The sequence below is a fragment of the Oryzias latipes genome, chromosome 4 (genome assembly GCF_053564925.1).
Source record: "Oryzias latipes strain Hd-rR chromosome 4, Olatipes_Hd-rR_3.1".
Taxonomy (NCBI): Eukaryota; Metazoa; Chordata; class Actinopteri; order Beloniformes; family Adrianichthyidae; genus Oryzias; species Oryzias latipes.
In genome coordinates this window covers 33,174,210-33,199,768 of record NC_136240.1, presented here as the reverse complement: position 1 = coordinate 33,199,768, position 25,559 = coordinate 33,174,210, and the positions used below count along the sequence as shown (strand labels likewise).

The window sequence follows — 25,559 nt, the reverse complement described above, 5'->3', positions numbered from 1 at the left end:
GGCTCCACCTACTTTCATTGAGGCATCTGATAGGTGAGTTTATAACTTGAATAACTTAAACTACAGAAAAAAACACTTAAAAAGAGGATTATATGGAACATGTTAAAAGAATATCAGATCAAGAATGGTTATTCTGACCAATAGAAAGACTTTTGTTTGGAACGCCAAGGGGGAGGAGTCACTCAGTCCAGTTCTTGTACACAGTCAGTGTTTTTCATGGGTCAACTGCTGTCAGAACTGAAACCAAATCCCATGAGTGAATCCTGGGCAGATTTGCTGTGACGCCCCCTGAAGGGAGCAGACGGACAGAAAAACAAAAGTCTTCTGTTCATTTTGTGACGTATGTTTGAGTGTTTTGGCATTTTATTTCCTTTTCCTTTCAAATCAAATCTATGATTTTTTGTCTGCTCTTATTAAAATACAAATTACACATCACGATGATGACCCACATTCTAAAAATGTAGACTTAATGTTGGCTTTCCCACTGTTTCAAACTGAATCAAGCGGCAGTTAAGAGGTACGTTAGGCTGCAGGTACTTCACCTGAAGACAAACAGTGGCAGGAACAGAGAACAAAGTATCTAAACTAAAACAGTGTGACATTAAAGGGATAAAGTAGACAATGTGTTTGTAAGAAAGCAGCCATTCTCCTTCCCGCTTTATGTAAATGAACTTTCTGCTGCCAGAACGAGATCAACTGATCACAGAGATACTTCACTTCTAGATTTGAGAAATAATTAGCCAGATCTTTTCTGAGCAGTTTTGTTTCCTGCGTTCCCTGTCCGCCTGTGCGCAATGCGACGCTTCGGCATCTATCTGAAGACAAACAAACACGCCGAGCAGTGAAGGGCACCTTTGACCACCGGCGTCGCCAAGCAAAGGTCGCCTCTTGCCAAACTCCTGAGCCACGTTCCAAAGAGTTTCCTGCCTGCAGCAGCTAAGATGGCGTGAAGGTGCCCACAAATGACTGCAGCAGCAGAGCAGCAGCACAAAATCACCAATCTGGGATCAGTTTAACCCTTGTGCCATCTTAGATGACCCCAACCTTACATTGACGTGTTCTCCCTACCATGACAAAGGTGGATAAAGGTGGAAAGATTTCATGTAATCCATGGACACCAGTGAAGATCACAAATCATTGAAGACAAAAGGTTCAGAGCACTGTCTAGTGGGTCTAGATGACCCAACTCCCAATGTTAAAGTGCCTAGGATATCACAAGGGTTACGGGTGTGTTCATGTATCAAAGCAACTTTTCACAGCAAAGTCACTAAACTCACATTTTTTTTATATGTAGAAGTACATAACTTACCTTAAGCACACCTGTAATGTAAAAGTTTCTTGTTTCCACTCTACAGGGCAAACACTGCGTCGCAAATCGTTACAGGTCAAAGATTAGACTGGGGTTAGCTGCATTACCGATAACTAAATTCCACTGATAAATGACAGAAAGGATAATTTGCGTGACAAGTATATCAATTTTTTGTCTGAGAAAAGAAAACTTTACAGATGTGCTCAGGGACATCCCACATTGATTTTTTAAAAATGCAGTACAGACTGCATGAGCTCAACGGTTTAACTAAAGCTGAATCTCTTTTCAAATCTTTTAATTAAGCATGAAAAAGGCCTGCACAACTCCTCTGTATAACTATGTAAATTCAATTTGATTAAAAACATTAAAAAATACACCATCCAGCCGTATCAATGCAAGATTAACATCATAGTAAATGTTAGTACTGCAAAGTCAACTGTTTCATTTAAGGAGAATGTACTATATTGTGCACACAGCGGCTATTTATAGGCCTGTGTATCAGTAAGAGTCTGATGATACACGTGTCACGATATGATATCACAACATCTCCCAAGACTGCTTAAAGACAATACATCACAGTTTTTAACGAGTGGGACTTTGAAAAACGTTGTCTGGATCCTAACAACCATTTCACATGAATTAAATTGTATAAACACATTTTATTGCCTTATCAGAACATTACTGTATCTCACATACAAGTTATTTTTACCAAAGCAAATTCTCTTTTATTTTGATCAATTATGAAAGTCTTTACAACTTTCAACGTCGTCTGGTTTTCACTGTAAATGGTAAATGGCCTATTCTTGTATAGTGCTTTCCTTAAAGACCCAAAGCGCTTAACAGTCACAGGCAAGGTGGGGTTCAGTGTCTTGCCCAGGGACACTTCGACACATGGGCAGGCAAGGCGGGAATCAAACCTGCAAACTTTTGATCAGAGGTCGACCACCCCACCGCTGCACCACGGCTGCCCCAAAACCAAAAAAACCAAAGCTTGATTCTGCTTTAGCTAATATGGTTATTTAGGTACGGTTAAGAAAATAAACATTTCCAACACTGCTGGGATGTATTTCATGAATTTAGCAAATGGCTTCTGCATACGTAGTCCATTATACTGGGTGTTAGCCTTTTTGTAGAGCTACAGCTTTCCCAGTTTCTGTGAAATACTACTGTGTGAATCGATGGTCACTAGACTGGCAAATATAGACCACAATGCATTGTGATCAAATAAATGTATTACACTAGACTCATGAATGATGATTAAAATGCAATAAAATTTTCATAATTTTTAGGTTTTTACTTCATTTAATTGGTGTCATCATATTTGGTGTTTTTTTAATATATTTTGGGTTTTTTTGGTGCAGAGCTACTGAGAGAGGATCAGTGCGCTGCCAACTAGTGGTCAGAAGTGTCGCACTAAAGTAAGACATAATTGAATCGGTTAGTACAAAAGGGGCCCAAGTCGAAAATTTTTCAAAGTAGAGATATTATATGTTCTATGGTCTTCAAGGGAAAAGCCATCTGATTATGTGCAAAAAAAGTCCCAAGTCCATCGTAATGTATTAACTATGCTTGACATTTAAAATGCATTAAGTGCTAAATTCCTGGACTTGGGCCTCTCTTGCATGGGTTTAGCTTTATCCCGTAGATGGCAGCACTAGTTATCCAATATGGCAGCGCCCCTGTTTAATTCAAGAAGGGCCCAAGTCCAGAGACTTTAGTTTGCTAGTCCTCTGAAATCATAAAAGTGAAGTGCTTCATATTATAGCATTTGTAAGCTATGAACTGGTACTAAATCTGGGTAAAGTGTTAATCATTTGGTGTAGCCTCCCTTTAAGCTATGCAATTCAAATTAGGGTTGGGCGATGTCGCTTAAATTGGCCGTTGACGATGTTTGCTGTCAACCATCGGGATGGACGATGATATCGTCGGGGGGGGGGCTATTTTTAATATTTCGGTCTTATATAATTGCTATTCGTCATTTTCCTTTATTACTTTATTTATTTTATTTCCCAACTAATGATTCATCCGCGATTATCCAGTATAAACTGAGGGAAGTGACTTTGACAAAAAAAGTAACAAACAAACTAGAAAAGAAATGGTCCGCTCCCGCACTTAACTAGTGCGGACTTACAGCTTTGTGTTTGAGTGGAAGAGGGGGGTGCTTTGTTACATGAGTGGTATGTGGGAGATTTAGAACTGCGATCCGTTCCGCAGCTCTAGGGGAACGGGCTACCGAACTCAGAACCGGGTCTAAAAGTGTGTGTCTGAGCAGAGGATCGTGAGCACACACACAGCGCTTTGGGGCGGTGTAAGCTTTAAAGCAGAAAGGCCGCTCAGTCCTTAGAAATCGTTCAAACAATCACGTGGATTTGTGTTTCCAGTCGTGTCCCGACTAAATAAAGGCTGATGTTATTCCCACATGTTTACATGCAGCCAAGATGCAGATTGCAGCGCCACCCAAAGCTAATGTTGTTAGCCCGTGTAAGCATACTGCTAATTCTGGCTTCTTTCCGGCTCTGTTTTTCAACAGAAAAATCAATGACCACACGGCTTAAAAATAAAACGATGAGCGAACAGGCGTTTCATAATAATCGTAACACTATTAAAAGCATGTTTAGAAGATCATCTTGTATATTACCGAGCTGACATATCAATGTATATAGCCGCTCGGCAACATTGTTTTGTATTGAATTGTTACATTCAATAAAGTTTGAGAAAAAAATACCCGCCTGGCGGAACTGATATCCGCTTCCGGTTTTTCAAACCCTACTGCGCATGTGCGAATGATTTATTCCGACCGAAAGTGTGACCCATGTGAACGTTTGTTATATTCTGAAAACATTTTTCTGGAACCATGTACACGGTTGGATTCTAATCCGACCATTGATCCGGTCAATATATTTTTCACATGTAACCGCGGCTTATGGTGTCGACTCGCACTCGCAGCGTGGCGGGGGCGTGGCATCACGATGGTGTCTCTCCATCGGGATGTCAGTCACCCATCACGATGGTATCGGCACAACCCTAATTCAAATCATTTCCTGGAAAAACAAACCTCTTGGACTTGGGCCCCTTTTAAACAAACCGATTCAATTACGTTTGCTTATAAATACCGGTAAATGATTTAAACATTTTTTGGGAAGCTTTCGAAATCGATACCAGTATGAGCAAAAAGACTATTGCAATTTTTCTTTTCGCATCCCTAATTATTTATGACATTGACCACATTAAGCCTCAACAAGAAACGTTTGTTGTCGATTTAAAAATGTATTCTCTTTGTATCCAATATTTTGGTTTTACTATCTTTGCTCCTTCAACTTCCTTTTCTATCCCTATGACTTTCTCGCTCCCCGTTCTGTCCGCCCCACAACTGAAAACAAATACAGACCTGATTTGTCTACCTAAAATGAAAAACAGAACCCAAATAGTAGAAATAAATCTGTTCTGCTGTTGGACAGAAAAAAATTGCAGATAAAAACTGAAGTGTAAAATGAGCAGTATCATGACAGATTAACATTTTAATTATTACACAATTCTTAAAAAAAAAAAAAAAAACTGATGAAAATGGGAGGCATGTAAACAGAGAGCTTTCAGCAACCAGAAAGAGAAGGGGGGCAGGGTTGCGCCATGCCAACTGTCTCCAACTGTCTCGCCCACAACTCAGAGGTGAATTTCTGATAACGTCCTGCCGCTCTGCAGAAATCATGTCCAAGGAAAACGACACAGGTTTGTTTTTAAAACCGGCATCATCATGATTTAAAGACCACTGGGGATGCTTTAAAAATAGATCCAAAGATGATCACAGTGGGACTTTAAACCAAACTTGAGGGATTAGCAGGTTATGACCCCTTAAAATCTTGTATTGAACAAGAAAAACTGCACTAAAAAAGCCTGAAAATCCTACAAATGATCTTTGCTGCTGCAATAACTGTCTCTAAAAAAGCTCCTGGAATCATAATTTCAAAGGGCCAAAAGACTAAATCTTTAACCAAATTAAACTCCATGGTTCGTTTTAACAAAATCTATGCAAATATGATTCTGCCTTCTTTCAGAAAAATCCTCCTCCTGTGTTGAAGATGGATGAATGGATAAAGAGCAACAGGTCAACAGGTTGGCTGAAGTGCAGCTCCTTCGGACCCCCAGCATCTGAAGACCCTCAGAAATACAGCAAGAGATGATTCAAGCAACTGCAGGTTCAACTCCCACACAGGAACAAAAAGCTGCTTTTGGGCAATCAACATCTGCAGCTTCGAATGACTCACAGAATAATCATTATGTTTATTTCCAACCTCTTCTGAAAAGTCCAAACGACACGTTTTTTCTTCCAGAACATGTGTGCAGCCCACAGAGCTGTAAATGTGCTTCTTAAAGCAATCGGATAGACCGTCAGCGGAGCTCATTAGATGCAGCGGACATGTAATTAAGAAATCTTCTCAGTGCCGGTCCAGATCTCCACAGCGAGCTGTAAGCCCTCACGCACACACCATGCCAACAGTCAGATAGCTCGAAAAAGACTACGCTTCTATGTCTATTTTTTATGCGCTCCATCGCAGAACCACAGCCTGTCAAAGTTCTTTTTATTTTTTTTATACTAAATGAGATTGATGTTTGATCAATTGTGTCAGTAAATCCTCTTATCCCTGGATAAGTACTACAGCTCAGCAGGCCAGCTGTCAAAAAGGTGGGAGGACAGGGAGGAGGAGATGAGAGCAAAACGGAGGGGTGTTAAGGAGCAAAGGAGGGATGGATGGATGGAGGGAGGGAGGGAGAGGGGAGCGTCCTGCTTCCCTTCACCTCATCCCCAACAAAGCAAAATTTGGACTTTTTTTGGTCGAAATGCAAATGTTCTTTAAAAGAAGGCAAAGATTCTAAGAGCAGATGAGGATGTGCTGCACTGTTATCTAGAGTTACATAACCTTCCGAAACCAACTGAGGCTTAGCAGCCACAATAATGCTTGCTTTATAGAGTCAGGGAAGCATTTTAGATCATTTCAATCATGCATTAGTTGCTTAAATGTGAAAAAAATCGACGGTCAACAGTCAATTCTAAAAGTAAAAATACATTTCTGGTCAAATTTCCTGCATGTCCGTCTAGAGAAACATGTGACATGTGATTGTCACATTTACACATATTTAAGGGGTGGGGGGGGATCTACAATTGTAAAATATATTTTAACACGACTTTTCCAACTTGCAGGCCACCTATCCTGCTTCCTCACCGACCATGTGGAGCGCAACTGAGAGGATCAATACGGAGGTCAGGGCAAAGACGGCGAGAGATAAAGATTGTTTTTCATGTGATGAAAACGTTTGAACAAGAAGAGCTACAACAGAACAGGCTGACCAAGCAGTCCAGAAGAGCAAACAGACAGAAAAACCCCAATGCAAATCACAGCATCCACCCAGTTGGAGGTGAGGTAACTCAAATTAGTTCCTGGAAACAGACTTTATCTGTTAGCAGGGTTAGAGGGGGTACAGAGGTTTATGTCAATGATACAGACAAACACACAAAATGAAATCTTCTCGCCGCACAATTAGATATACTGTGTATTCCACAACTGAATTAAGTAACTTCAGTTTAGTTCTGGGTCACTAAGACAATAAAATATTTCTTTATTCAAATTGTTGTCATCAGGAGCAGACAAAAAAATGCAGTTTGAAAAAGATTGTAGTGGTGGCATATAGGTGCTGCCATCTGAGGACCACAAGTTCTCCACTCCATTCTGATCCTCCACTGTCAGAAAAATAGATCCATGTTTGTCTTTGTTTTCCTCGTCTGAGCTGGAATCTGGATCAGAACTGTAAAGCTGCATAGCTCTGATATTGTTTGCCGTTTTTGTTGCCGCGCTAATGTTGGGTTGTGGGTGAAAGGGTCTGTAAGCCGGCAGGAGAGAGTGGGTAAACAGATGGATAATGGGAAGCAGGGGCAGAGTTGCTCCAGTGGCCACAACTCAGAGGTGAATTTCTAATGAACTCCCGCTGCTCTGTAGAAACTATGATTTGGGCTAAAAACGGCCTAATCATCATTAAAAGACCACTGGGAACACTTTGAAAATAGACCAAAATAGGATCAGAGTGGGACTTTAAAACAATATCCAAAGAAAAATCTGACTTTGGCAAAAGGTGAATAACAAAAATATAGCAAATGTCAGCACAAATAACCATCATGTCAGCTCATCCTGGAGCTCCTCTGTGTCAGGATAAGCTATAGCCCGTATCCCAACAGACGCTTTATAACAGTACTAGTGGTTTCTTCCATTTGAGTGATTTCACATCATGATATTCCTATAGACTTGGCTCAAACAAGAGAGAAAAACTGATCTATTTGATTTAAATTCACACTGATCAGATCAGGCCTTCTGAAAATATTAAACATTTACAAAAGCGTTTTATTTTGGGCTATATTGCATATCATATTCCATAATATGATAAGTGACTTTGATCCTCTCTCATCGTAAAAAATTCCAATTTTCACTGTAGGCTATGTGCTCATATCTGAAAAGCAATCTGAGTCACTTTGCTTAGCTACGGACACACCTGGCGTTTGATTCAGTTTCAAGGACGCGCATTTAGCTGATGGTGTTCACACTGGACAAGCAAGGAGGGGCTTCTTTTTGTACTGTTTACTAGCGCTTGCCTGCCACCAACAGTTGGGGAGGCCTAATGCAAAATGGGTTCCATTCTCTGCTAGCATCCTTGCAATAACGGAAATAGATTACCATCATGTCAGGGGAGTGGCCTTGGTTTATCTTAATTTGACATCAAACGCAGACATTGTCAGGCTCATCGCCATGCCTGGATTCACCAGAAAAACCAGCTACGCTCTGAGTTTGTTATTTTCACATTTCAAACTGTTTTCTCAGCTACCGCTACCAAATCTGAGTTTCCAATTGGTCAACGTTTGACCTGGTTTACCTGGCCACATTCAATTGCTTTGTATAGGTCCCGAAAATGGTCGTAGAAATTTGTGTTGCTACGTGTGAACATGAGAGTTTTTAAAGCAGAAGCCCAAAACAAGCATTTACAAAGATGTTTCATTGGAAGTGGGTGCTTGAACGTACATTGTGAAGGGTGGTTTGAACCTAGTTTTTCACTTCTGCTCTTTGGTCCACTGGACTTGCATTGGCCATTGTGCTGAACCACACCAAGATTCACTTGCAAGTAAGTAGAAACCCTGATTTCAATGACAGATTGTAATTTACTGGAATCATTTGCAACAAAGTGAGATTTCACGCTTGATAAATGAAGCAGATATTTGAGATTCTGCAGACCAAACATCTAGTAGAAGAGCTAGTATCTAAGTGAAGCGCACAATACTGTCTTCTCAATATGAAAGCTTTAAGCTCAACCATCGTTTTTGCTCAAAACATGATGAAACACAAAGGCCTCATAAGCCCAGTTGTGCTTTTAGAGGGGAAATCACAGAAAGATGCTCCTCCATCATCAATAAACAAACAGGTGTTTTGCAAAAGGTGTTTTTTGAGTTTTCAGTAAATTGCTCTGCATTCTACATCTAACCTATGAGTGTAACGTGCTCCTCTAAACAACAGTCCACATGAAAAAAGGGCTGCGCCGACTGTTGTCGGACAGATAAAATCACCAGCATTTGCAGACAGTTAAGCCACAGCACGCAAAACAACAGCATGTGCTCAGGAGAGCTCGCATCGACACCTCCCACTCCTCCCCAGGAAGACAGAAAGTCATCAGCGTGAGCACTGGGAGAAGGATGAAGCATGACAGACAGCAGACAGAGAGATAACAGGAAAGGACAAGTGTTCAGAGTTAAACAGATAGAGAAGGACAAGGCACAGATATGTATATGTATATGTAAACATGACAGCATGTGACCCACGCATGTTCAATTTCTTGTGTTCAGCATGACTGTTTGTGTTCAATGGCATTCCAGGATGTCAGGAATTGTCTTCTTGTAAATGTTGTGGGGTGGCCAAGAAAGCAAACAGCAGAGTGAAAACCCAGATGCACACACAGACCAAAAATATACCCTAAAGGCAGCGGGGGAACAATACCTGACAAATCCTGAGAGGAGCATAGAAACAGCAGTCATTGATCATTGTTAGAGGTCTTCAGAAATGGATTTCAAAAAATAATAATAATCTTATGTTGGGATAGAAGAAAATCAAATCTTTTTTTTACCATGTGATCATGTTATTTATTTACCATGACAAAAAAAAACATTTAGTTGCAGCTGAATCTTCTAAAAAACTCCTGTCAGTCCATCAAATATTTACACAATGCATTAAAACACAACACTGAAAGCTGAAGAAGCTTTCTGCGGCATGGATTCCAGCAAGCGACTTTTAGTCACATACACCTGTTTGAGGGGTTGACCTGTTTTTCTCCATGTGAGAAACATATGATTCACATTAATAGCATAAACAGTCAAAGATTTACAGTTTGACAAAGACTGTGTCTTATTTAGCTGTCGACGGCGACAGCTGTGGTGTTAAAGGGTTAAGGGGAGCACAGGTGTGACAACAGCGGAAGTTGCACACATGACGTCCAGGTGATGCTGTCAAACAGCGTCCTTACGCCACACTCTAGTCGTGCTGGCAGTGCAGATAAAACACTTAAGAGCTCAAAAAGTTGATTTTGTATGATATAAGCCTTTTACAGTTTTGCCCATGTTTTGCCTGCAAAAAAGCCTGTTTCCACCTGTAAGAGCAGTTGTGACGAACGCATTGACTCTGGGTTCTTTTGCAGAACTCCTGCCTAACTCTGGATCACCTTTGTTTATGGATCTAAACACACTACCAGTAGCTGCATCCTCTCGGTGACAGGACCTTGGCAGGTAACTGAGGAATAAGGAACTACAAAGCTTCCCTGTCATGTTTAAAACCATTGTGCTATCTTACATGACCCCACCCTTACATTGACGTGTTCTCCCTACCATGACAAAGGTGGACAAAGGGGGAAAGATTTTTAGTAATCCATGGACACCAGTGAAGATCACAAATCATTGAAGAAAAAAGCTTCAGCGCACTGTCTAGTGGGTCTAGATGACCCAACTCCCAATGGTAAAGTGCCTAGGATAGCACAAGGGTTGCCAAATCTCTCAGGGGAAAAAAATTAAATCATGTGATTCTTCCTAAAAGGATGCTGTGCCATGATTGTGTGTCATGGCCCACATAAAACATGTGAAGTTAACCTTAGGAGCTCTAATTAGCAATCACACATGCGTCATGGACAGGGAGAAAGATAATTGGCAGGCCTAAATTTAGGGTAGAATCTTAAATGTTTAATCTGATCCTGTAATAATCTAATCAGTGTGCTGTCATCTCAGGAGGAAACCTTCCTCTTCTGCCCTTTGACTTCATCCTAGCAGCCAAATCTGGCAGCTTGGTGAAAATAAATATGCACAGCTGTCTGGTAAAGCTGAAAACAAAAAAGAATGAATAATTGAGAGTCCTTTGGAACCACGTTAATATTTTGTTGATTAATTTGTGGATTTTTTAAAGCATGATAATAAATTTAAACTAAAACTGAAGGGTCTTAAAAGTTACACTATAGGAGAAAACATTGCAATAGTGATAAAATGAGATGAAATATCAGATATTTTTGTGTAATAAAATATTCATTTTAATTCATACAGCCATCACAATAAACTGGATCTTTTACGACTATCAGCATCATTCTGTTAAAACAGAGCTCTGATATATTTCAGACACTAAGATGGTTAATTGGAATCCAGTTCTCAAGGGTATTTAAACTGTCTTAATGCTGCGCTTTTAAACATCGGCAGAGGTGGTGTATGTTACAAATCCAAAGACATTTCCAGGTTAGCAGCTGAAGATCTTTTTTTAAATACAGTCTGGAAAAAAATTGATGTAAAATGTCAGAAAGTCAAAAGTCAGTCAGTTTGTGAGCGCACGTCTGTTCTGATACAGAACAGAAAAAATATATTTCAGGAATGTAAAAGCTCTTTTTTTTAGCTATACTATTTCATCTGCTATAGAGGAAGACAATATATTAAATTATTTATGACAACTAACAAAGAGTGTTGTGTAGAAAGGTTCAATTCCCAGAGTAGAATAGATATCTTCCACTGACACTGACTTTAAATCAGGATGTTTTGTCAATAAATGTAGATGCCAGCAAACTCTATTTATGATTAGAGTGTATAGTAAAGTAACACTGAATCATGTATTTTCATAAACCATACAAGAACACATGGATTTGACCTAAAAAAAAATCTGCTATCTTCCTTTTTTAGTAGGCATTTTTTTGACAAATAGATAGATAGATAGAAACTTTGTTAATCTCCCAAAGGAGAAATTCATACTGTGTTCACATCCCATAATGTCCGGCTACTGTGGCCATTTGGGTTTAGTTGCTCTGCTCTGAGCACAGACTTATCAGACTAAGGAAACTCAGAAGTTCAGTCCGATTGGAATCGTATCAAGACCGCCTCGAAAGATGGGTCAGAGAGCGGTTTCTGGTCCCAGATCAGGCTCCTCTTGGGTGCATTCAGACTGAAGATTTGTTCCGGATTATCGGAGGAATCGAACTCTGGTTCACTTTAAGCGAACCAAGTGTGTCCAGTCTGAGCACCTAAAAAAGTACAGGCTTAAAAAGGTGGCCATACGTGTTCCTCCAAACTGGGAACTGCTAACGAAGAGCGCTGTACTTGATGTTGGTGAGGGTCCGAATGATTTCATTCTGTAAAGACGTCACATAAAACCCTAAAAAAGATTTTGTAAAAGAGCTTGGAGGCTGAACTTTGGTTCAGTCACGCTGCACCACCGTGGTCTTTTAATGAATGTCTAAATTCTCATAATTGGTTTAATTAAAAAAGGCTAATCTTTCAAACATTTTTAGATTATCTTTTAAAGTCAAACTAAATAACACATTGCAATTCCGCCTGGATTGATGAGGACAACATCAAATGAATGTTAAACACGTGGATTTGATTACCGATCCTTTTCCTTTTAAGGATTCATTTGTGAGTCTGTAACAGGTGGAACTCTGTGTGCACAGCTGCAGCTGTACTTTTCATGTAAAGGGAAGCCTTTAATTGAGCTTTCCTGCAGCTGGTCAGTGGATTTATAAAATCCAACCTGGAGACCTTCACTGTACGTACATGGGACCTGCAGGTTACCTGCTCTGCTGATTACTCTAACGTGGGCTAAAAACTTCACATCCCAAAGGGAGGGGGAAATTGTCTAAATTAGACCATTTATCTGTAAGACTATTTTTAGACAAAGGGTTCTGTTTGAGTGGAATGCTTTAAAAACAGCAAAAATTTGACAGAGCAACTAAAATAAGGATTTATCATCAGTTATTATAAACAAAAAGCTGAAATTTTTAAAAATACAAACCTTTTATCTCTTTAGTTAAAAGCGTGATTTACAGGACTTCTATAGAAAAAGTCTGACTTCAGCTACGTGCACACTGGGCATGTGAGGCACGTTCAAGAAAGCATTAGACAAGTGGTCTTGGTAGCATGTTTCGCCAATGATGTTCACATGGAACAAGCAAGAAAGGGGGTTCTGGTGAATCTTGCTCCAGGCTTTTCTTTCACAACTCTATTCTGATATATGAAAGACTTGGTGTCATAGAAACGGGAATAATTCATATCCTCTTCATGATCAATTTTCAAACAGTTGGCACTTCCATGCTTTGAAAAGGATGCCATCCGTATGTCCCAACCCAATCTGAGTCCCTGATTGGTCAAAGGTTGACCTTTACTTTCAATGGCCATGTGTCTTGTACTTAAAGCCAGGGATGTAAAGATTTATTTGAATAATAATTTGATTTATATCACAATCTGTGGTTTCCAATACGATTCTTAGTCGATATTGGACAAACTGATTCAATCCGATTGACTGACCTGAAACGACCTGAAACCTCCAAACGAGCTGTAAAACAGCTTCAGTACATCCAGAATGCTGCTGCTCGAGTCCTGACCAGAACCAGGAAGTATGATCACATTAGTCCTGTGCTCAGGTCTCTGCACTGGCTCCCTGTACCTCAAAGAATAGACTTCAAAGCAGCTCTGCTTGTGTACAAGTCTCTCCATGGCCGAGCACCAAAGTACATCTCTGACATGTTGGTGCCATATGAACCATCTCGTACTCTGAGGACCTGAGGGGCCGGCCTCCTGTTGATTCCCAGAGTCAGAACTAAACAAGGGGAATCAGCGTTTCAATATTCTGCAGCTAAAATCTGGAACAGCCTCCCTGAAGGCGTAAGACAGGCGTCTTCTGTGTTCATGTTCAAATCTAGACTTAAAACATTTCTGTTTAGCCGTGTATATGACTGAAAGGTCCTATCTGCACTTTTCTTTCCTTTCCTTCCTTTCTTTTTAAATCAGTTTTCAATTTTTTTTTTCTTTTCTTTTAAAGTAAATTTTATGTTGATTATTTCTATGATGTATTGTGATTTTAATGCATTTTTCTGTTTTGTGAAGCACCTTGAATTACTTTGTGTATGAATTGTGCTATACAAATAAACTTGCCTTGCCTTGCCTTGCCTTGCCTTGGATCCAGGACATCTTTAGCCAAAACTTCAAACAGTTTGACCATTTGGGTTTAGTCAGACAATCGATCTGGTTGGATGAATCGATTCATTGTTATGCCGCTACTTAAAGCCTGAAAATGGTCTTAAAAACGTACAGAGCTATGTGTGAACACGAGAGTTTTGAACGTCAACTTTAACGCACGAACATTTTCATTGGTTGCTTGAGCACGTGTTGCCAAAGGCAGTGTGAACGTAGCTTTAGACTGAACTACGGTTCCTGCCTATGTCGACGGTCAAAACCAACTGTATGAACATACAGATCCATTAACGCATGGTTAAATGCATATTTCATTCATTTTAACATTTGTCTTCAGCCGTTTGCTTTAAACTGTTGATTATAATAACAAAACTAGTTTTTCTGCTTACAACCACTGAGTAAGATTGTTCCTAATTGATCTGAAAACATTTTGTTTTTTTTCAAATGCAAAAAAAAAAGGACAGTTTTTTTTTTCTAGTTTGTTTGATGAATAAAAGAGTCAGACTTCATAGCCCCAAAATGTTGATGTGCGGTACTGTGAAATGCTGTCTGGCGCTGTACTGTTTATGCATTTATTTACCTTCGTTTAAATGTTTTTTTTATATTAAAGTCCCACTCAGATCATTTTTTTATCTATTTACAAAGCGTTCCCAGCGATCTTTTCATTCTGATTACGACTTTTTTATCCAAAATAACAGGAAATCTTGTCATTTTCTAGGACATAGTTTCTGCAGAGCGGCAGGAGTTCCTTCATTCATAAAAATTTTTGTGGGTGGGACTGTTTGCGCAGAGTAAGTCCGCCCCCATTTCCCATCATTCTTTTTGTTACACCCTCTCCTTCTAGCTTACCTCACAGCCCAAACCGAAAAATAGCGGTGCAACAAAAATGGCGAGCATCATTGTAATTATCCAGTCATACAGTTTAGATCCAGATTCCAGCTTGGAAGAGGAAAACAGAGACGTTCGGGAATCTTTCTGCAAATTAATGCATCAGAATGGAGTGAAGATAGTTTTCTATGTCACAAATAGGACCTTATTCAAACCGTTTTTGTCTGTTCGATTTCAACACAGAAATACTCAGAAATGCAAATTGAAGCTAATATACTGTATGTCCTCCATCATCAGAAAAATGCAATAAAAACATGTTAAAAATACAAAAATCGCATTGGATTTTGTCTTCAAAGCAGATTATTCATCTCTTTGTTTGAACAGTTTTATTGTATCAGGTGAAGATAAAAAGGGAAAACTGCATCATGCTCTCTATCAGCCGTCTGCTGTGTGATTTCTGATGACCGCCATGCGACTTCTGCCAAAGAAAAACACGTGCATCCATGCCTGTTTGCTTGCTGTCACTGCAATAACAGAAAAGAAATTGCTTAATCCATCTCATGATCAAATCCGGATGCAGCCCTTGGGCCTTCCAAGGTTCTCCACTTGATTAAAGCTGGAATTAAAACAAGGCTTTGACCTTCATGACTAATGACTAATTGCAAGCAATTAGCCCAAAGAATTGACTCTTTAAGCTCCTGGTTTTTTTCTTGTTCCTAGTCTCACAATCAGCAGCTGCTTAACAGGGTTTCACGCTGACTTACAAACACACACAAAGTAGTAAAACCCATGTTCTGTTTTGGAGACGGAATCTAAGGTCCCAGGCTCAGGCTCGGGTGTTTCAGCGAATACAGAGAGCCACACCCTCCATACCTGGGAGGTTCATCTAATTCTGCAAGCTCCTGAAACTGTAACTGGGAAAAAGCTTTTAACGCAGCAGTCGTCACCACCGCATTTTTCTTGTTACATGTTCATACAGTCAGATATGCATTTGGGAGGCCTGCGTGGATGCGATGCAGTGTGGCTCCGTCTCTGCCTCACACACAGATGAACTCTGACCCCGGCCCGGTGATGAGAGTTCAGGTTAACTGGGGTTACCCCTCTCTGCCTTTCTTTTCTGTTTGTTTCCCTCCCTTCGACCTTTTTTCTCTCTTTCAGGACTTCCCTGAAATCAGTTCTCACCAGCAAAAGTTGCACATTGGCGCTCGGGCTTGTCTAGAATCACTTCCACTGACAGAAAATATAAAATGCTGAAGTGCTGAGAAAGAAAAAATGCTGATTCTACACCTCAGCCCCAGGCAGGGCTGCGTGAAGCCTCCCGAAATGTAAGGCGTCTGCGGGGAAAGGCTGAGGAGGATCTTGAAACAATCCATATGCAATCAGCAAATACTTTCTTGACTCCACATGCCTAAGCTTCAAGCACATTACAAAGTCTGGCTGCTTCAGATTTAAGGCACAGGCTTAACCTATAGCTGTTTCCATAAACTTGTGTTGGAGCCGGGACGTCAAATAAATCATAAGTGAAAGCCAGACGCCAAAAAAAAGCCAACGAGACTGAAGCCTCTACGTACATTTTGTGTATCTTCCACGTATAAACTTTTGGCATTTTGTGATCCATGCGTGATATACGTGATTCATAAGTGTTTCCTACGTTCATCATCGTGTCATCGTAATACATTTGTAAATTTCCACGTAAAGACCACAACCTTTCTAACTCTTTCAAACGAATATTCACGCATTACCAAATTTCATCCATGCAATATGCGCAAAATGTACGTAGTGGCTGTGTGAAACGGCCTTGAGATCAATTTTCTTATGAGCTGGGTTTTAACTTAGCGCTTCGAAATGAAGTCTAGAAACATAAAAACTACATTTAGGGTCAAAACATGTTGGAAAATGTCATAAAATAATTTTTTAAAAGCTATTTTTGCTGTGGCTGCTTTTACAAAATACTATAAAAGGTCTTGCCGTTTTGCCAGGCCACATTTGAAATTAAGAATATTGTTCGTAATCTGGATAAGTAAAGGTTAAAAGATATATAGCCAACATGCAAAGACCCATATTGTTTATTTTTTAATGGTTTTCATGACAAAAGCGTTTTAAAAAAAAAAGTTGATTGATTTAAGAATATTCCATTTCTAGGAAATAGCTAGTGACCATAACTGATGTTTATCTTTATGTCATATATGTTGAACATAGCTGAAATCCTGGGATGCCACTGCTGATCACTAACAGATGAGAAAGACCATGAAGCCCTGAGGTTACGGCTCTGTTGCACAGAAGACTTTCCCATCGAGATGATTCCGAAAGAAGCTTTCTTTTGGGGTGGAAATGTTCTGGAACATCTATCCATAATGTGCGTCCCTGTTAGATTCTAATATCTTTAATTTCTCACACAAAAGCCTCATTTTGTGGTGTATTTTTACAGCAGAGCAGCAATAAATGTGTCATTAAGGGAGGAGGGAGGAATCACATGACAAGTGATGCATGACTCAGCAAGACAAAAGGAGCATTAGACTTAAATTGAGATTCAAACAACAACTATTTACGCAGAAAGTCGAAGTGGGTTCACAACACATGTTGTTGCTTTTTAAAGTCACTAAAAACATTAAACCAAACTAAAGCAGCAGCTGCTTTTAAGGCTGGAGGATTAAGTTAGGGATGAGGAGGGTTCGGCGTGAGGGGTGTCCCGGTTATGGAGCTGAGAGGCGCAGAGCGGCCCGGATCGGGGCGCGTCTGACGCGCGTCTCCGTTCCTCGGAGGCTTTAAGTTTGTTTATCAGCCGCCATTCCTCCGCGCGTTTCTGCGCACTCCTTCCTCGGACCATCCTAGACCAATAAATTCTGCTTCTGTCTCAAACTGTTTAGCAAGAGACGCGCGACAAGCACCATAAATTACATAAGCGCAATTAAAGTGCCAACCTCTGACCTTGCCGGATCGCCAAAATCACGATCGCCTAGGTTGGACGAAGGTTTGCTCGTAGGCTTTGAGGAAAACCTCCGTTTACCGGAGACCCCAAACCGTTTCTGCGGACAGGAGTTGCCGGGTAAAGTCCGCCAGCACTTTTTCGCGCACAGCTTGCAGAGAGTACAGACGCCATGGAAAGTGAAGTCTTCGGAAAACGCCGTGGCTTTGCCGGCTGAAACGGCTGCCGCGCGGCGCCGCGCACATGCGTGGAAAGCGTACTCACTCAGGTGCAAGTATGGATCACTGCTGTCCATAGTGTGCGGGGTTTTTGCGCGGATTTCCTACGGACGGCGCAGCTCCGCATCCCAGCGCATTCCTCTCCCAGCCCGACTGAACTCCGCGAGGCGGGCGGCTGAGCGCGCGGGGGCCCCGCGAGGGAGGGGGCGGCGGAACAGGGCTTCTACTCCCAATGACAGCAGTGGTCCATATCAAGCTCCGGCGCAATCATGGCGAAACATCTCCCCTGCAGCTACACCGTGTTGCAATGTTTTCCCAGAGAAGGATTGCTGCTGGTGTAGGGCGGGAATCTCCACTTTTAGCCATTTTCCTCCTTATACTCATTAGTTGCTGAACGTTACATTTGCATGTAATCATTTTTATTACTAGTTCTCACAGTGTACTTTTTAATTTGTGTTTTCATGTCTGCAACAATAAGAAGAATAAACCCAAACAGGAAAAACTAGTTGTTTTCCTTTTTAAATTACTTGCTTTGCTCCTTTGAGGGGACCCCCCCCCCCCCCCCCATCTGTTTGTTGTCAGTGCTAGTCTCAGTCTGGGTACCCCCATCCCTCCGGAGTCCCCTCCCCACACACAGCCCTGTTCAGATTGCAGGGTCATGCAGGGGTGAAGCTCCTGGTACCTCAGAAGGTTATTCAGGAGTCAAGCTGGGCTGAGGCATTCACAGTCTTGAACCGCAGAGCAGGCAGACGCTCGGTCAACGCCAGGCCGCTGTCCACTCAGCAGACCATTTGGGGCTGGCCCGCTAATGGGACAAGCACCCCCCCAGCTCCACTGTCCTTGTAACTGGGAGCCATAAAGGAGCTCAGGAGGGTCCTAACCAAGATGAATGGCATTTTTTTCCCCGGCTCATTCCACGCTAATCAAAGCTTTTCATTTGGTGTGGCCTCACGCCATCCCCTCCGCTGCAGCCTCTATTAGGTCAGATAGCATATAAATTCATTAAAGTCAAAGAGGGACATTAAAATGATCATTTGTCAGAGCCCCCTTTGTTTGTTGCTAATGGTGGCACATGGTTCAAGGCATTGAGATGATTTTAGTAAGACCTTTTTAACTGCTGTGCATGAGCAGGGGGACGTGGGAACAAGAACGCTGGAAAAACCTTTGCTTTTCTTGAAATAGTGACTTACACCTCCTTGTTATTTCTTTATTTATTTTTGTAAGATAAATGAGCTGCTGCTCACCTGATCCGCCTGTTTTTTATTTCATCAGGATGTTTGAGTTAGCCTCTTTTTGCCTGATCACATCAAATGCTTAAATTGGTGATAATCCAATCCATCAGTTTCAGATTACGACTCCCCCCACTTCAGAACACACATGCAAAACTCCCAGTTAGTGAAGCAACCGCTAATCCCTTTGTATTCACAGCCCTGTTCCCTCCAAACAATGTCCTGAAGCTTAATCCTAAACCAAGCTCAACCAACATATAGACCACCTGCTCTGCAAGTCACAGTGCAGCTAAGAAAACTTCAACATCACAGGTTGCCTTAAACCGGAAAGCTCTCCAAAACGGTGATGCAGTTTCAATTTCAAACTGAATTTCTCCTCGTCTCTGGCTGTACCCGTCCCTTGCTGTAGGACGGAGGCTTTGGCAGCGTCGTCATGGGAGGTGGCTCTTTCCATCTGCCTCCATAGTCATTAGCCCATCACGCTTTATCAGGAGGTGCTGCAACCTCCCCCCGCCACCATCACACCCTCCTGGGCCTTCCTCACCACAACCCCTACCCCCTGCTCCATACATAAGCCTGAGATGATAAGTGCTCAGGCCGGGATAAGACAATGCCACACAACACTACAGAACATCATCCATCTCAGAGGTCATCAATCTGAAACACAAAAGATGAAATGTGAGTCGGTTCCCTTTCGGCAAAACGAAGTTTGTCCTTTTTTCCTGCCAGATTTGGTGATATTTATGTTCAACCTGTGCCTGTTGTGTTTCAAACACCACAACTTAATAGAAACAACCAAACATTTAACAGTAAAGTGTTTGAAAATGTCAGAGATGAAGCTGTCAAGCCATCCAAAAATCCTCAGATGTTTTCAAATTAAGTAAAAACCCCAATTCAAATCATATTAATCATTGTTTGTTCATCTTCTTTTACACCTTATTAGGTTAAGATTATCCCATGACCAGTATGTGGCTTTTTCTCATCTGTTGTTTCCTTTCTGTGAACACATACATTTTCATTTTATCCAAAATAGTTGATAGAATTATTAGTGAAACAGTCTTTCAGAGCCGGAGACGCCATGCAGGCTTGGGATGACCGAGGACCACGAAGAAACGCCAGAGCCGTCCAAGACCCTGATGGTGGTTGGGCCCAGAGAACCAGGAAGAGAAGGAGGCGAAAACCGGCGAAAACAACTGAAATAAACAAATGTTTGTGAATTTAAAAGCAGGAATTTGATCATGATTACATGATTGTTTTTTGCTTTTCATTTTATTTATACATTCTTGCCAATGGGCCAAAGGCCATGAATAGGCCAATTCACACTCTAAAATCACAAGATTTTCATGTAAATACACCAAGTAGAGCATAGTAAAACAAAAAATATGATGACATATTACATTATTATATACATAATATTTTGCTTTTATTTTCTTCATCTTATTTTATTGCTATTTTTATTCTTTGATTGCTATTTTATCACTTGCTTCTTTGCACTGTCATGCTAGTGAGAAACATCATCTCGTCTCACCTGTGTATTTCACTCCAAAACTATGCGTGAAATGACAATAAACCAAATCTTGAATCTTGAATCTTGAAACTTGACAGAGAAGTTCATTTGCACAAACCTTTAATATACGTCAAAATGGGGTGAATAACGGTAACAAGTTGTGCCAAAGCTTCACTTTTAACAGATTTTTTGAAAGAGTGTGCACACGATCTCAACTGTATAAGCAACATTTGTTTGGATTTATTTCTATTTCCACCACAAAAGCCACATTTGTTAATTAATTTGTGGCATCAGTTCCTTTTTCGGTTTATGAATTGTGGGAAGGAGGGTTTTGACCACGGCTATCGCACGCGGCATCACACGTATGCACAGTTATAGAAATAAAAGAATAAAACTGTGTTATTATTATTATACTGCTTTGATTACAGAACAATCCCTTCAGTTCATCAACAAGCGGCTTCGGGATCAGGCTGAAATGCATTAAAAATCAATAAAGGCAAAACTGTTCATTTTATTAGATTATTATTATTATTATTATTAAAGTTGTGTATTAAATGAAACCCAGAGTCCCTAATCTACTGGGTTTAAACTATGAAGATCACAGCAGATAGTCCTGCCGTCTCTGTGTGTTTGAGGCTTTGCACACGATCAATATGATGAGCCCGGACTGATGCAGACAAAGGACATTATCCCTCACAACATTACTCCGACACATCGCTTGTGATCAACATTTTAGGACACTGCAAAGCAGCCATATGGTTTTTGGTTTTTCGATACATCAAATCAAATCAAATGAACCACATGGGCTCTAACGCTCCAGATGCAAAATTAAAAATTGGGATTAATATAAGCAAATTCACATAATTTTTGATGAAAAATAACTTGAAAAAGCTGATTTGGCTTTAAATGTTAATGTTAGGTGGAGTCCGGGCAGATGGTTGGCCCTTTATTAGTCGTAACCTTCCAGTAATGAGTTAAGACTTGCTCTTCTGAAATGAGCTGAATCAGACCACCTCAGGTTAATCTCACTACGTCCTGAAACGCCTGTGAAGGATTAGACCCAGCGTCCACCTGCTGCTGTTTTATCACACAATGTTTGTTACCACTGCAATTGCAGCATTTCTAAATTAAAATTGATTATTGTCTTTTTTTTTTCGGTACCAAAATATCTATGTTTAAGCAGTAACAGATTCATCAAAGAAGTATTGTTCACCCCCATATCACCTGCAAAAAGCTGTTTAGAACTGCTCTGTCTTTATTTTACATTTTTATTTTAATTAAATTTGTCATATCTGCAGTTGGTCATGTGGTGAACATGCATTCTATTTAAGGGGGGGGCTCGTCTTTGCCAGGAGAAGCTCTGGAAGCCCCATGGGTCTATCTAGGAAAACATAATTCCAGGAATGGATTATTATCTGCAGACAGAAAGGTCCAGCCGTTCTACTGTCCTTGGCCTTCTGTCACATCTTTGTCAGTTTCACACTAGGAGAAATAAATGGACTTCCTGCTGAATGTCATGGTTGCTACACTACCAAATGATGCTACTACAGTAGAGAAATTTGTCATTGTGGCCTGCATTGGTCAGCTCACATACTGGTACAGATTTATAAATAAGGGCCTCATTGGGCGGCTTCTTTCATGAGTGTGGGTCTTCAGCAAAGGCCCAACGGACCTTACGCTCTCTGCTCCCTGGATGTTTAGTCACTGTCTGTCCCTTGTGTTAGGACAGAGAGGGAAAAAATTACTTTTCAGCGTCAGGCATCTAAGGACTGGATTTTTCTGTAAAGGACAATTGAGCTCGTCTGTGCTCCTACACCTGACCGTGTACCTGTACCTGTTCCTGTACCTGTACCCCTCTCCTGTACATGTTCCTGTTCCTGTACCTGTCCCTGTACCTGTTTCTATTCCTGTACCTGTTCCTATACCTGACTGTGTACTTGGCTGTGGACCCGACCTCTGGCTCGTCTCACGCCGCAGCCGTCCCCCAGTTCCATCTGGATGGAGTCCATCCGCTGGACTATTTGACCCTTGTGCTATCTTAGATGACCCCATCCTTACTTTGACGTGTTATTTATACCATGACAAAGGTGGATAAAGGTGGAAAGATTTCATGTAATCCATGGACACCAGTGAAGATCACAAATCATTGAAGAAAAATTGTTCAGAGCACTGTCTAGTGGGTCTAGATGACCCAACTCCCAATGTTAAAGTGCCTAGGATAGCACAAGGCTTAAACATGTAGTGATAGAGTCAGAAAAGCTATTTCTTCTCTATGAGTTCTGGTACATCGCCTGTCCGTCCTGGCGGAGGATCCCTCCCTGAGGTTTCTTCTTTTTTTTCTGCAATCTTTTTTTTAGGAGTTTTTTCTTACCGAGAAGGAGGGTTTTAGGGCAAGGATGCCCAGTTTAGCCTAGTCTGTTTAGCACTTTAGTTTAGCGATTATCTATTGAATTCTATGACTTTGCGTTTTTTATGATTTCATGTTTATTATAAATTTACCAGTATGAAGCCCATTGAGACTATTGTTGTGATATTGGGCTATATAAATAAAACTGAATTGAAGTGAACTATCACATCTCAAGACTTTGTCTTGGTTCTGAAGGACCTGGAAATTAAATCATTCATATGTTGTTTTTTAATCTTTTTTACTGTTTTAATTTTGTTAAATGTCTTGGGTTGTGCCTCAGGAGTCGCTTGAAAAAGAGATCTGGAGATCTCACTGGGACTTCCTGGTTAAATACTGGTTAAATAAACAATAATGATAAAAATAGTATTGCCATCAACAGCAAAAAAAAAAAAAAAAGACAGAATTGTATTGGTACCCGCACTAAAAGACACAAATTTTACTTTTTTTTTTACCTTACATCTCAGTCAGGGTACTTTCAGAAATCCCTTTATTATCACTGCTGTACAATATAAATGGTGATGGTCTCGAGCTGTTTAAAGAACATGTAAAAGTCAGGGTTGAAATAAAATAAAATGTAAATCAAAAATGCAATGATGAACCAGGGTGTGTAAAGTCAAATGTACATCTATTGCACTTCCTGAGCCAAATTTTGCATGTGGAAGGTAATATTATAGATGTTGCAGTGTTTTTTTTGTTTTTGCTTTTGTTTTTGTTTAGTAGGTTGACAGGTTGCCTGGAGAAGAAAGTTTTTGGTCTGTTTGTTGAGGGCTTTGTGAGAGTAGCAGCTGAAACAGGTGGTGGGTAACTCCAGTCCTTGAGGGCTTCAGTCAATCTTTTTTTCCAGAAATATCTGTCCCACTTAGTGCTTATTACTTGGATTAGGTGTAAGAAATCAAGCATAGGTGCAGTTGGAAGTCAAGCAGGGGAGCTGCCCCCCGCTGGAGACCCCTGATCTGGGTGCTTACCACTGACACACTTGTCCAAAAGAGTTTTTCTTCACCCTTTCATATCATGCTATCAGCACGTTGAAGCTGCACTCGGCAAACACGGTAAAGATACTTTCACTCCAGCTGGAAGTTAGACATGAACAATTGATCTAACGATAATTACCACTTAAGCTCTTGCAACCCTGTAGTGTTATTATTATACTTTTAGCTGAACGAGATTAGTTGACCTCTTTTTTTAAATCTGCTAAACAACCTGACGAAAGCTTCTCCAACTAATAACTGACAAGAACAAATGATCCCCATGTTGTTGAACAAGAAGATAACATCAGCATAATCCCTGCTTAACTTCAAACTTTTTTTTCAAACAAAATAATTGTCCAAACATTTTTGTTTGATTAACATGTGGAAACATCTGAAAATCTCGTTTGCATTCTTTCTCTAAAGGACATTGTTTTAGTCCATCTAAAAGTTACACATGTTTAAATATAAACCAATCTGAACTTTAACCTTGCAATAAAAATTGTAAATAAAAATGAGAAATATTCAAATTATTGGTATTTTTTAGAATTGGTCCTGGTCCATATGTGACCAAAGGGATCTATAACCAGCTATTTGGACTAACTGTTGTGACAGTAAAGGACATTTTCCAGCAGAAGACACGTCGGCAGCATACTTTTCTTTGGAGGAATCTGCTGTGCGTCCATGTCTCACTGACACAGCCATTGACCCCAGTATCCCTTAAGGGGATTTAACATCATTTTAGAAGTCCTGTACAAACTTGACTAGATGTTAACAGCAAATTACACCCTGATGTGTGCTACTCGGCAATGTTTACATGATTGACATGTGCACAGCCTCCATGCCTCAGCAGAGTTGGTTGACGAGTGACGCGTTAAAACCTTGTCATATCCTGTAACCCAAAACATCATGAAACATGAGTACACTGGTATTAGGAGAGTTTTTTTAAGAACTGAAGCTGTCCCGACTGACTTAAGCAATTGTCTTGGTTGGAATGTTTTATTCAGATAGTAATACTGAAAAATAATTTTGATGAATGAACACTATTGATAGCTTTGGTCATGGAATATGTACGTTCTTTGGTTAGTAATTAATGTAGCTACACAATAGACTTTCTGTTTGCACAACGTACTTTTTTAAGGAATATTTTATCTGCAAGTTAAAAGATTTATGCTGGTTTTTGGACTTTTTCTTTTGAAATGTTTTTTTTTCTATCAGAAAGCATATTATGAGGTTTACAAAATATTTAGACAGACCAAAACCATTTGAAACATTTTTTTCAATGGTATCCAAGTACATCTCAGGTGTTATTAATGTATTTTTTATTGCTGGAAGAAGCGACTTGTTTGAAAAGTTACTTTAAATGTTTTAAAACATTTGAAGTAAATACTTAAAATGCAAAACATGACTGTTTTCACCTTTAGTCCTAAATACACGAGTTGGTCTCACAGCAACTTTGATTTTACAATCTTTCCCCAGATATACATCAAAAACCTCCTTGAGTGAGTAATTATTCAATTGGAGGTTATGAACTCTTCGCCACCCATCTCACAGGTCAAATTTAGACCAACTGAACGCAGAAAAGAAACTTGTGATCTTCCGCCTTCTAGTGGCAACACATTTCCTGAAACTCAAGGCGTGTGTTGCTCGGCGGCT

The 25,559-nt window shown here is 40.4% G+C and overlaps 1 protein-coding gene and 1 long non-coding RNA gene across 2 annotated transcripts in view; one reads left to right on the top strand and one right to left on the bottom strand.

Moving 5' to 3' along the window:
- Nucleotides 1-18,281, bottom strand: part of rxrgb (retinoid X receptor, gamma b) — a 38,046-nt gene extending 19,765 nt beyond the window's left edge. Inside the window, exon 1 of the mRNA XM_004068342.5 lies at nucleotides 17,842-18,281. Within this exon, the coding sequence (XP_004068390.1) occupies nucleotides 17,842-17,872 (31 nt within the window). The 5' untranslated portion in view covers nucleotides 17,873-18,281. The remainder of the gene's footprint in view (nucleotides 1-17,841) is intronic.
- On the top strand, nucleotides 5,269-13,798 carry LOC144991951 (uncharacterized). Its single transcript, XR_013655637.1, has 4 exons — nucleotides 5,269-5,502; nucleotides 5,638-5,773; nucleotides 6,507-6,721; nucleotides 10,031-13,798. It is a non-coding gene; the product is annotated as an uncharacterized LOC144991951 (long non-coding RNA).
- Nucleotides 18,282-25,559: the final 7,278 nt, after the last annotated feature.